The sequence below is a fragment of the Vespa mandarinia genome, chromosome 4 (genome assembly GCF_050613455.1).
Source record: "Vespa mandarinia isolate Hongniang chromosome 4, ASM5061345v1, whole genome shotgun sequence".
Taxonomy (NCBI): domain Eukaryota; kingdom Metazoa; phylum Arthropoda; class Insecta; order Hymenoptera; family Vespidae; genus Vespa; species Vespa mandarinia.
Window position 1 is genome coordinate 7,624,016 of NC_140813.1, and position 13,082 is coordinate 7,637,097.

Sequence of the window (13,082 nt, forward strand, 5' to 3'; positions counted from 1 at the left end):
ATAAAAATTTATATATTTTTAAAAACTGCATTATAATTATATTGTATTTAACCTTTTTCTTACTAAAGTCATCCAGAATTGAACATTTGCAGTATACTAAAGATGACTAGAATTACCAAAATTTTACTGGAATTAAAAACTCAATGTTTTAACATATCTTGATATCTTTATATCATTCCTAACGCTCTACTAATATATGTATATTCATTCCTAATGCATTTTATTTTAATTTCATATATCTTAAATAAGAAACTAATTATTTGCATAATATTTAAAAGTATCAGATGTTACACGGTAAATTAAAAGATAAATGTACATTTCATAATTGATAAATACACATTACAAATTTAATTTACGTTCAACTCCGTCATAATAGAGTTTAATTACAGAATTAAGAAGACAGAATGAATTAAAAAGACGGAACAATGAATTATTTTCTCATTAATTATTATATTAATAATTAATGAATAAATAATGAAAGCTAATGTAAAACATGCCTCGATGCATTGATTTATTAATGATTAAGAAGTGACGTCAATGAAATATAGATAAGATATCGATAAAAATGACGAAGATAGATATTTTATTCGCCGTGAAACCAGACAAATGGATCTTGCGGTTGACTCATATTCTCTTAGAGATTTTTTTCCTATGACACAACATAGTATATTACCACTGCTGGTCCAATGCTATCGAATAATATTATCTTTCCTATTATACTCTGTAATATTATTAGTACGATCGCATCATCTTCGATAAATAAGTATTTCAAAATATTCTTAATAGAGTCGAAATATTGAAATACGTTACTTTTTGTAATGCAACTCGACTGTATTAAAAAAAATGATCAAGGAATTTCCACAATGTAACCATTAATATTCTGTTATATCCAATGAACCAGGAAATTGTTTAAAATATTGAAAAGCATCTAATCGATAAAATAATCATAAATATATGCATATATACTTGAACACATATATATATATATACATACATACGTATAGACAGTCACAAAAGACCAACAGAGATTATTTAAATTTTTATGTTAATAAATTCAATAAAATTCGTATTCGTAACTTTCTTTGACGTATATGTATTATACATATCTCTATTTGATACCGACGATACATATGTACATACACATCCCTGACAAACATCTTAATACTCTTGTTCGACTGTAGATATAATTGTATATACGAGTATATTTTATTCCATCCAGATCTTATACGCAACCTCATAAAATCACCTTTCCCTTGTTAGTGCCGGTAGGTGTAGCAAACGAGTTTTTCGGCCGCATTTATCGAATTATTTTATTCGACTTCCCGTTCGGAAGTCTTTGCGTGGCTGGATTGTAACATTTCATTACGTATACATATACGAATAAATTTCACCTTCAATATATGTTAGTTACATAAAATAAAATAAAATGATAAAAAAGAAATCATACGAATAAACGAAGAATCGATTATAAAAAAGAAATTGAAGTTAGAACTACCAACATACTATATCCGTCAATTTGGATAAAACAGTATATTCGATATTATCTTTTAATTTATTTAATTTTACAATAATAAATAAAGAAAAATAACATTTAACTTATATCTATATCTTGATTATAATTTTTGGTAATTATAAAACAAGATATCGGAAATCTATCATTTTTACGTGTTTGGTAATTTTAATGTTAACTATATTACTATTTTAACTATGCCAATCATTTGAACCTATTTGGTAGGCAAACTTCTACGCAGGAAATTTAAATTTATGCTAACAATCGCACGATATGAAATTATGCGAAAGACAAACGCGAGTCGAATACGAATATACAGGACGAAAGAAAAATGAGAGAAAGACTAAAGAAGCGAGATAGCCAGTGATTAGAAACGCCCGCTGGTTCGCTATTCGTTCTTTTCATTATCGTGATCCTTCCGCTGTTTGTGCGTCGTGCGTCGTGTGTAAAACGTAATGGAAAGAAGGTCGACGAGTAGTGGACGGCACATTAGAAATAGTCGGACAGACGATAAATGTTATCAAGTCTTACTGTCGGTCGCAGAGAGAGCAGATGAAGTCACTCTGCTCACAGGATAACTCGTGATCCTTATTGCGAAACAAGAATCAACGTTTTCATGTATAATGTACATATAATGCAAATATTTGTCGTTCGAAATACAAGTGCATTGGTGTATGTTCATGAATAATTATGTACGTGAAATAAAAAAGTATTTTATACGTTGAATCGATATTATTAATTATATGATAACAACCGTTCGTGTCGATAACAGTGAATTTGTAATAACAGTTTGGGATATCGTAATAAAAATTATTTGAATGAATTTTATAAGATGTTCCACGTTGTCAGAAAATTTAACCTTTCTTAATAATGTGATTTCCTGATGGCGATAAATAATAATCTCAGTTTTGTCGATTAAATAAAGAAAAATACAGTGATTATCACAATAATCGGAGATACCTTCTTTACGAATGATAATCGACTTAATGAATCATGTCGTTTCAAGAGATTTTTTCAAATGGAACATCTACGGTCCTTTGGATTGGTTATGTATGAACGAATGTTTTAACGAATTATCTTTAACTTCGACTGATACATACTAAAACAGAGATAAAAACGATAAGTCAAGCGAAGTAACGAACAAATAAGTGGATGAATGGACGAACGAAGTTACGGCTTAAATGGTATGTGTTAACCGGATGTTAACAAAGAAAATATCGATAAAAGAAGTGAGAGAAAATCGATAGATTAACTATATCGAGCAATCAGTGATTGTTGAATAAAGTGATAGTTATCAATAGTGACTGTTTCGCTTGATTATGTGATCAAAAGCAGAAACCTTCTGTCACACGGAATTTTCAATCGTAACACGTGCCAAGTCGATTTCAGTTCAATTCGTAATCACGATCGAACGTGCGGGTTTCAAAAATTCTCTCGTCGTTAAAAATGAAGAACTCACATGACGATACAAGAAAAAAGGCACCGGATGGTGGTTGGGGCTGGTTCGTTTGCCTAGGTAGTAGTTTAATCTCGGTAAGTTCGAATTTTTTTTATTAACAGACCAAAATTATTTAATTTCGAAAGATAGAAATTTTCATTTTTTTACACATAGGTGTGTGTGTGTGTGTGTGTGTGTGTGTGTATGTACGTATGTATACGTGTATGCTGTCAATCCACATAAAAAGAGACCATTGTTTTATTTAATCACGATTTCGTTTACATTTTTTACTAACTGAAATGATATGACGTTAACAAAGAAATATATTGATATTTCTTTATTAAATAATGAAGAGATATATTAATTTAATAATATATGGTTAGCTCTCCTTGAGGTCATTGGATCCATCTTTTGGTCTTCTCTTCCAAGATCTTTTGGAAGATCTCCATATCGAATCTACTGGAACGTCAATGATAATGAGCGTACTTGACGCTATCGTCAATTTTTCAGGTAACCGTTACTTTTTCATTCATTATTTCGTAATATCTAATTGTTTTATGTTGATTGTTTTTATATTGATATAAAAAATTAAAAGACCTCTTTTGATCATCAATTCTCGTACAAATGAAGCGATCATTATCTTTTTCTTTCTCATAGGTCTTTTTGTTGGACCATTGTTGAAGAAATACTCTTACAGAAAGGTCGCATTCTTTGGCTCACTTCTGAGTTGCACAGCACTTATGTTGACATCCAGGGCGAACAGCATGTTTTATTTGATATGTACTTATAGTATTTTAGGAGGTAAATAATCATGCTTTCACAAACATTCTATTAAGCAACGATTACAACTATTTATTTATATAATGTCAATAATTTGAAAAGTGATCTGAGTCAAATATTCCTTGACTTTTTCGAACAAAATCAATGAATTTTCAAAAATTACAATTTTTTTATAATCTTCGATATATTTATGACAATATATATCATAATAGCAATTTATTGCGTTACGACAGGCTTTGGTACAGGAATTGCGATCGCGTCCGCCTTCGTAGCCTTGAACACTTTCTTCGACAAGAAACGCGGACAAGCAGTGGGCTTCTCAATGGCTGGAACAACCTTGGCAATGATGTTGGTACCGCAGGTCCGTAAAATGATTTATGTAACGATAACTAATCCATACAGATATATAATTACTCGACAAAGTATGTATCTTTTTTTACTACAGCTCGTTCATATACTTCTAAGATCGTACGGATTTCGTGGAACAATGTTGATTATAAGTGCATGGGCACTTCATTCGGTAGTAGGTGCCTGTCTTTTGAGGTCTTTGGAAACTAGAAAAGAAATCTCAATTCCTAAAGTAATGTAAAAATTTTATCTTGAATTTCATCAATCATTATAATAAGAAAATTTTTATCTCAAAAAAAAACATGTTATCCATTTCGAAATAACATGTCAAAAACAATTATCATACGACTGAAACTTATGGAAATATAATGACGTATGATTATCAAATGATTCTTATAGAAAATCATTGAGCCAAAGGAGAAGGATGCTTTGCTGCAAAATTATTCAATGTCACTGCGTAAAGTGACGAATGACACGAGTCGTGATACGGACGGCAGAAAGAAAAATGAAATGAAGAACGATTCAAAAATCATCGAGGTCGAGGACGATGAGAATGACAAAAAAACAACGTGTTTTGGCAAAATAAAGAAAACCTTCGATTTGGATCTTCTCAAAGATACGGTCTATCTGAATGTAATTATAGGTACTAGCCTTTATTACGTGGCAGAATCAAATTTCAAGTTGATGACTCCATTTTTCCTCTCGAGCATCGGTTAGTATCGCCTAGCAAAAGAATTCATGAGCGGTATCGTAGCAAGGAACGTTGGTGGTTCGTCGATCGATCGATCTAACGCTCTTCATAGATTTATTTAAATCTTGAAAAAGTCGACATTGCTCGTGTTTTATTTATATAAAAAAAAAAAGAACAGAAAAGAAAGATTAATTGGAAGCTTTTTTTTTTTTATTATATCGTTAAAAACTTTGCGAACTTGTAAAGGATCAAATCGACCATCTAATGAAAACTAAGCCTCGCTACGGCACTACTTAGAATTTAGCTAGACTCCTCGAGATACTTGACGATCGATAGGAATGACCAAGGCGGAAGTCGCTTTTTGTTTATCCCTCACTGCCTTTACGGACATCCTCGCACGTCTGACGTTACCAACAATCTTCGATAAGTTTGGCTTGAAGAAGAGATCGATATTTTGGATTTGTTCGATCATGGTTGGTTGTGGACGTTCCGGTAAGCTCTTTCATTAAAATCATAATAGACTCATCGCAAATCATCGCTAATTATTTTTCCTACATTCATTATCATTTTTCAGTATTGGCCGAGCGAACGAAAGGAACAACTTTAATAGTGATATTCATAATAATAGGATTTTTGCGTGGAGCTACTTTGGTCAATTTAAACCTCAGTATCTCTGAATGTTGCTCCTTGAAGAGACTCCCTAGTGCTTTCGGAATATTTATGGTTTCAAAGGGTATATTCGTTGTTGCTATGAGTCCACTTATCGGTAAGTAACCGCAAGATATTCTGTACATAATTTCCATTATCATTCGTACGAATCTTCACTTGAGCCATAAGAAGAATAATCGATATTAGAAGAAAACGTTTTCATACTGATGCAGGATACATACGAGACTACACGCAGAGCTATAGAGTATGCATTCACGTAATGACGAGCCTGATCATTCTGACTTTTGTCTCGTGGACCGTCGAGTTCTCATATTTCGGCCTACGTAAAAGGAAACGCGACTTGATTGAAGAAACACATAAGAGTACAAGAGAATAACGAGTTGTTCTTTTCTTTTTAACGATCGCTCATTCAAATTTAAAAGATCCATCTTGGAAAATAAGATGATCAATCTTGTACAGTAATTCAAGTATTATTACCGAGTTCCAATTTGCAATATATAATACTTATAATTATATGCTACTGACTATTATTTTTACTTTATTAAACGATAAAAATGCACTTAAACATGATCATAGATTTTAATTAATTCTTTCCCATTCCTCAACACTCCTATAGTTCATTTATACTTTTTTTTACTAAAAAAGAATCAACAGCATCAGTAAGGAGACATTTAACCTCTATGTAGATTATTTTATTATTTGTCTTTCCGGTATCACTATTAACGAGATTAAGTGTAGGTAAATTAAACCAAGAATAGCGTTAGATCATTTCATCACTATTCTCTCAACGCTATAATGGTGCACAATTACGGATTCTAAGAATTTATACGTATTATGTCTTATCGTTAATTTAACATTACATCAGAGATCTATTATCATCCTCATGATTTCTTTTATCATTGTGGGAATACCATGTACAATAGGTGATCTTTTTATATCGGTACTAACGAATGATGGATAATATGTACTTCGTAACTTATATTACAAATAATAAAAATTACATCGCGCGATCATCGATATTTCTTTAATATTTTATTATATTTTTATCTTACACGTGTTAATTATAGATTTCAAATAATATCGATCATTCATCACCAAATTAATTTATATGGAATTTATTAGGTTCAATAATTCCCTTTAATATTTTTTAATAAGGAAAAAAATTAAATTTCCATTGAAATTTATTACAATATAAGATGAATATATTTATTTTGCACAAGGACTTTCTGAATACTTTACTTTATGATAAATCGATATTGTAACAGATGCTCCGAAATGATAAATTATAAATATTTGCTAATCAGATATTTTTCGTTAAGCATGATTATTTCGATTTCTTAAAACTCAACAATCGGTCGGTAAGGAAGAGAAGTTAAAATCGCTTTGAAAGTAGCAATAAAGGAGGCGTCTCGAGCGTAATCGTCTTATATGCTTCGAACGCACGTAGATAATATAAGATGAAGATACGAATACGAAAGTGACAGCACACTCTGGAATATATTTTATAAAGCCGATTACAATCGTGTCATCGTTGACTCACAAGGTTTAGTCTCGAAACGATCGCAGTTCGTGTTAAAACGTAACGTAATATAATCGTTTTTATTTCTTCCACGTGATCATTAAAATATGGAAATATACAAATTGGAAAAATACGAAGAGGAAAAGAAAGACTGAATGAACAACATAAATTTTTCCTATAATTAAATGGTATCGTTTACTCGATGATTCAGTTCATTTTTACGAAACGTTTAATTATTATTTGTGTTTTATATTAATACGAACGAACAATCATGGACAATATGAGCAAAGAGACATTAATAATTTATCAAATAACAACGTCGAAAAAAAGTAATGAATAGGCACTCATACGCGTTGTTTATAACAAATAATTATAATTTATTTATAACAAATAATTTGCATAAGAACGATATGCTTATAAATATTAAATATTTTCATTAAACGAACGTTGACATATAGCAAGAAACGATAATTATTCATAATAATATAAAAATTTCAAATAGCAAGTAAAGAAAAATGAAATCATTCAATCGATCGATCAATTACTAGATCGATTTTCTATCGATAAAAAATCAACCATTTTTGTACTGTTAAAGAGATAAAATAAAATAATTATTATACGTTTCAGATTAATTAATAAGAGAATAGTTTTTAATTGGACGTGTCACCTAGTAATATCAAAATTTATCATAAAAATAATTTAAGTTGACACTTAACGAATGATAAGATTATTACCTATCATTATACAGAACTAGATCGAATATATACTATAAATGTACATAAGAAGAGTAGAAGCAATTCAGCCGATTAAAGTGTCCATGAAGTGCTCCGTCTTATTTCTACTCCGCTTATCTAACATCAAAGTACTATCAACTATATATAATATCGACATGCTGTAATTTGAGTTTTTAGAAAAGATATTACAAAAATAACTTTTATACTTTATTTATTATGCTAACTATTAAAGGTATTACCAATTCTTCCGAATTAAAATTAATTATATTATATAAAATATAAAACTATATATCATCTGCTTTAAAAGAAATAAGAATGTTACAAAGATTTAAAATTTTTGATTAACCATATAAAATTAGAAAATTCTCTTTTGCGGATATTTTTAAATCTTAATTCCGCTGCTAAAACGGAACAATTTTTTACAACATTATCCCGCCTTTTTTATTGCTCAAACGGCATATGATACCGAAATCATAGAAATAATATATATATCATTAAACAGTTAGGTATAGGTAAGCGTGATTAATATTTTCATGTGCGGGTGAGAAGACCAATTAATCATTTTTTTTCTTTCTTGATTTCTGTATCTTTCTTCTTTTATCTTCATGTTCCTATCAAAAAATCCATCTTGTGTCTTATCTTTCTATCTCTATCTCTCTCTCTCTCTCTCTCTCTTTCTCTCTCTCTCTCTTTCTCTCTCTCTCTCTCTTTCTCTCTCTCTCTCTATCTCTCTCTTCCTCTCTCTCTCTTTCTCTCTCTCTCTCTCTCTCTCTTTCTCTCTCTCTCTCTCTCTCTCTTTCTCTCTATCTCTTTATTCTGACTTGTATACTGATCAATTATCTAAAAGCAACAGTCTGCAGACTATTCGAAGACGAACCATCAAAGAGAGACGTTAGAAAGGTTTTATTCGTGAAAAATTTCGAAACTGATCGATAAGATCGATATCATGACTCGGTGTGAAGCTGACAGAGGCTGGGCTTGGATGATCGTTCTTGGTGTCACCATTATTAACGTAAGTCCGTCCCGTATCTCCCATATTCCTCAATTTGAAATACATCTCAAAAAATCTGAGAAGTTGATAAGAGTACATATATACGTATATATATATATATACACTTTATACATTCGTTCTATTTGAATATATTATCATTTTCTTCCTCACTTCTACTTTTTATCGAAATTCTCTTAAATGTAACCTTTATCCCGTGATATTCGTCTGCTTATTTTTTATAGCATACGATATACTAATATGATACACGATAATATATCGATTTTTTCTTCCCTTTGTTTTTAATTTAATAGAATTATATATTTATATTTAGAATAGTATATTAAAAAGAGTATCCTTTATTTATCTTTCATATTGATAAACATTGAAAAATAATACAAAATTCATAATTTGATCGTTTCGTCTAATTAATTATTCAATCGTCACGTTTTTTTATCCCATTCAATGACACGGATAAGTTTGACATTATAAAACATTTATGGAGAATCGTAAATATGGCACAAGCTTAAGAAAAAAAGCAAATTTTCGTATCTTTGCAATATGATATCTATTCTCAAATCCTAACGACTTGTTTTGACAAGTAACGAGTACTAACGATATAAAAGAGTCTCAACATTACGAGTGAAGATATTCGTTTTTTGAAAAATGAATATCTACGACAATAATTTGTTTGTTTGATTTTATAGCTATCTATACTGCCGATTCAACAATGTTATGGTCTTATTTTTGGAAAACGTTTTACGAGTCTCGGTATCAGCGCAACGCAAACATCCTTGATACTTCATTTAAACGGTACAATATGCTGCAGCCTGGGTTTGATAAGTGGACCCATGATGAAAAAATTCTCATTTCGCAAAGTCGCTTTTTTTGGTAGTTTCACAATCGTCATTGGAATATCTACTACTGCATTCGCTCTCTCTCTTCCTACCATCATTGTAGGCTATTGCGTTATTATAGGTAATTATAGAAAATAAAAATAACATTTTTTTTAATAAGAGCATTATACCTACCTATGTACTTTAATTTTTTTTATTTTACACAATTTTTTTATCCTTTGTTTTGAATTAGGAATCGGACAAGGTATCATCTATCCAGCATCGAGTTTAGCATTGAACACGTATTTTAGAAAAAAACGTAATATAGCAATGGGACTTTGCGTAACATTGACCGGTCTTGGTCCTATTCTAATGCCACTTTTAATAGTGAAGCTTTTAGACGCATACGCTACTACGGGAACTTTAATAATTTTCGCTGGAATCGCTGCGAATTCTTTCGTAGGTGCTTGCTTGTTAAGACCGTTTGTAAATAACGACGATCTTAATAAAAAAATAAAAACTGAGGTAATTCAATGTCTATATCTTAATACTTTACTATCTGTATTTTATCAATAAAATAGAAGATACGTATCTGTCGGCAGTAAAATTTACATGATAAGTGTTAAATAGTATTATCATTTATATAATAATATTTAACATTATTTCAATAGGATTATAATGTGAATAATGTGGCTACACTGACAAATGAAAATGAAAGTGACGTCGAAAAATATGTTGTCGAGTGCCAATTATTGAACGACCAAGAACAAATTAAAAAACAAGAAACTCTAGAAAAGATTTTTAAAGAAACAAAGACGAAAACGAAACGTAGTTTTTTTCAAAAAATCTCAACTAACTTAGATCTCATACTTTTACAAGATTTACGTTATATTTTTGTGGTGATAGGTAAAAAAAAAAAGAAAAAATTTATGTGACAATTATTTCATTTGAAATAATAAAAAATAAAAACTCTTTTTCTTATTGAAAGTAGGTATGGGCATGTCTTTGGTAGCTGAGACGAACTTCAATGCGTTGATACCTTTCGTCCTCGAAAAAGTATCAGGATTAAAAATAAAGGAGATTGCAACTATAATGTCTATCCAAGCTGCCTTTGATATCGCTGGACGTCTTTGTGTTCCTCTAATCGCACAAAAAGCCCACTGGACTCCAAGAAATCTTTACGTGATATCCTTAATAGGATCTACATTTGGAAGGATGAGTACGTAGAACAACGTAAAATATTTGGAAATGAAATAGCGAAGAAGTCAACCTGAAAAATGCAGTGTTTCTCGGGGTGGGTTGATTTCAGTTATTTCAAAAATTCAAAACGTAACAATCCGGTTTTTATTTTGGAAAAATTCTCCCTCATTTCTTTTTTTTTAATTTCATTTAATTTTCAACAATTTTATCTTTTTTAATTAGTCATATTGGAGCATTAGTCACATTATAAAAAATAATACGAAAAATTCGTTTCCTTTCTCTTTTCGAAATAATTCAATATTAATACTATAAATATTAATACTATAAATTTGTTTACAGTTCTTTGTACCTGGGGTGATGATTACGTCGTCGTAATTCTAGTTGCTGTTATCGTAGGAATAGCAAAGGGTACAAAGGCTGTTTTTCAAACTCTGATCATACCAGATTACGTTCCATTGGAAAGGTTACCAGCAGCATCTGGGATTCAAATGGTTTGCAATGGCATTTTGTCTATTAGTCTGGGACCAATCATAGGTTAATATCTAATAATAATATTAATTATTATTCATGAATTTTAAAAATATAATAAACATTTATTTATTTATTTGTAATATTTCCAGGCATGGTGCATGATTTAACTGGAAGTTACATTGGTTCTTTGCATTTCACATCCGCGATGAGTATGTTTTGCGTATTTTTGTGGCTACTCGGAGGACTTTGGTCTCCTTTTGGTAAACATGTGAAAGTAAAAAATAATGGGGACACGCCGAATGAGAGATGTTTGGCGGAAAATCAAAATGAAAGTCAGGATATTCGATGATATATTCAGTTTTATACTATAAATTTAAAAAAAAAAAAACTATTTCTTATAAAATCAAAAAATTCACAACATTCGTCAATTCTCGTACATCACCTCTTCAGCGCGAATATGTGAAATACTTCAATATAAAGGAATCTATATATTTGTATATAAAAAAAGAGTGTTACAAAAAAGAATTCAATATAATATTAAAATGGAAGTTTTTAAAAAGTTTGTTTTTCATTGAAAATAGAAGTTTCAAAAATCGTCATTTTAAAACGAAAACATGTAGATCATTGAATATATCTTACATGAATATATCTTAAACGTTTAATGTGCCCAGATTTTTATTAATGATCTATAATATTTTCGGGGTCGATTATCTCTATCTCTAATAAGTAAGCATTCGTAAAAAAATTGGCTTAAGAGCCTGAATAGCTTAGTGGTTTAAAATAGTTATCCAAGTTCAGATAACATTTCTAATCATCAGCAGATTTAACTTTTATTACAAATCACACAGATTAATACTATAGCAGCAATTACGAAATCCTTATTAAACAGTACAAAAAGAAATTAAGAATTTTTAAAAGAATATACATACATTTTTGTGATATTAAAATATAATGCATGTGTGATAACGAAAAGAAAACGTGTAAAACACTATTTATAAACATTAAAATAAGAGTATGATAAGATAAATCTTAATAATTCTTTATTTGTTAGATAGGATGACCAGGAAAAAGTTACTGTCATTGCCAGAATCGAAAATCATTCATAAATTCGTCAAAGTCAATTTCCAATTTTTCTATCCATGTTGACTACATTTTTTATTCAACTTGATAGATACTGTATATATATCCTTTAAGTTCTTAACCCTTTTTTAACACTGTATATGGTATTTATGATATCAGATGTTAATGTTTAAAACGACTTGTACGATGTGCAAATATTCCTAAGTATTCCTAATTTCTAAAATGATTTTTTTTTCATTGCAAAAATGAAATAGTACTGATAGAAGAAATTATAAGGATCGTCCGATGTGCATTCAGTTATCAAGCTATATTTTATTTATTTACTGTCTATCGAAGCCTCATTATATAAACGTGCAAAAATAAATCTTCGTATAAAGAATAACAATATCTGACGGAATATATATATATATATATATATATATATATATATATATATATATATATATAATATATAATAATAATAAAATTTATTATATACAGATACTCCTTATAAGGAGATATATGTATATATATTTTATAATTTAAAATAACAATTTTAATCTAATCGTGAACATGTACTCGATATCAGGCAAACACACTGTATTTCGATAAGCATTTTAATTTAAGTAAATTTACTGAAAGCAAGTTTTAACATTATATATGTCATAGTCCTGAAACATATTCAAAAATTTATTTAAAAATATATTTAATATATATTTATAATATATTTATTTTTATTTAAAAAAGAAATAATAAGTAGGAAAATATTATTCAATTTAATTAAGATATATAATTGATTGAACTTAGTATAATAATAATAGCATTATAGAATTAGCATT

At 29.6% G+C, this 13,082-nt stretch overlaps 2 protein-coding genes across 5 annotated transcripts; both read left to right on the top strand.

Moving 5' to 3' along the window:
* The first annotated feature begins 1,961 nt into the window (after positions 1-1,961).
* LOC118443148 (monocarboxylate transporter 2) lies at positions 1,962-6,001 on the top strand. Its single transcript, XM_035869669.2, has 9 exons — positions 1,962-3,043; positions 3,332-3,458; positions 3,606-3,749; positions 3,962-4,089; positions 4,174-4,308; positions 4,476-4,788; positions 5,104-5,259; positions 5,342-5,533; positions 5,649-6,001. Exons 1-9 carry the CDS (start codon positions 2,957-2,959, stop codon positions 5,810-5,812), a joined length of 1,446 nt encoding a protein of 481 aa, XP_035725562.2. The 5' UTR covers positions 1,962-2,956; the 3' UTR covers positions 5,813-6,001.
* A 701-nt stretch (positions 6,002-6,702) lies between these two features.
* On the top strand, positions 6,703-12,653 carry LOC146873067 (monocarboxylate transporter 9-like). 4 transcript variants are annotated; one of them, XM_085656651.1, is made up of 8 exons: positions 6,703-7,143; positions 8,543-8,701; positions 9,385-9,655; positions 9,767-10,038; positions 10,185-10,419; positions 10,502-10,732; positions 11,053-11,247; positions 11,334-12,653. In XM_085656651.1, the coding sequence occupies exons 2-8, from the start codon at positions 8,636-8,638 to the stop codon at positions 11,531-11,533; spliced, it is 1,470 nt and encodes a 489-aa protein (XP_085512777.1). In that variant the 5' UTR covers positions 6,703-7,143; positions 8,543-8,635; the 3' UTR covers positions 11,534-12,653. The 4 variants fall into 4 exon arrangements, with proteins under 4 accessions (XP_085512777.1, XP_085512778.1, XP_085512776.1 ...); XM_085656652.1 differs by having other exon boundaries at positions 8,550-8,701; XM_085656650.1 differs by having other exon boundaries at positions 6,704-7,143; positions 8,537-8,701.
* Positions 12,654-13,082: the final 429 nt, after the last annotated feature.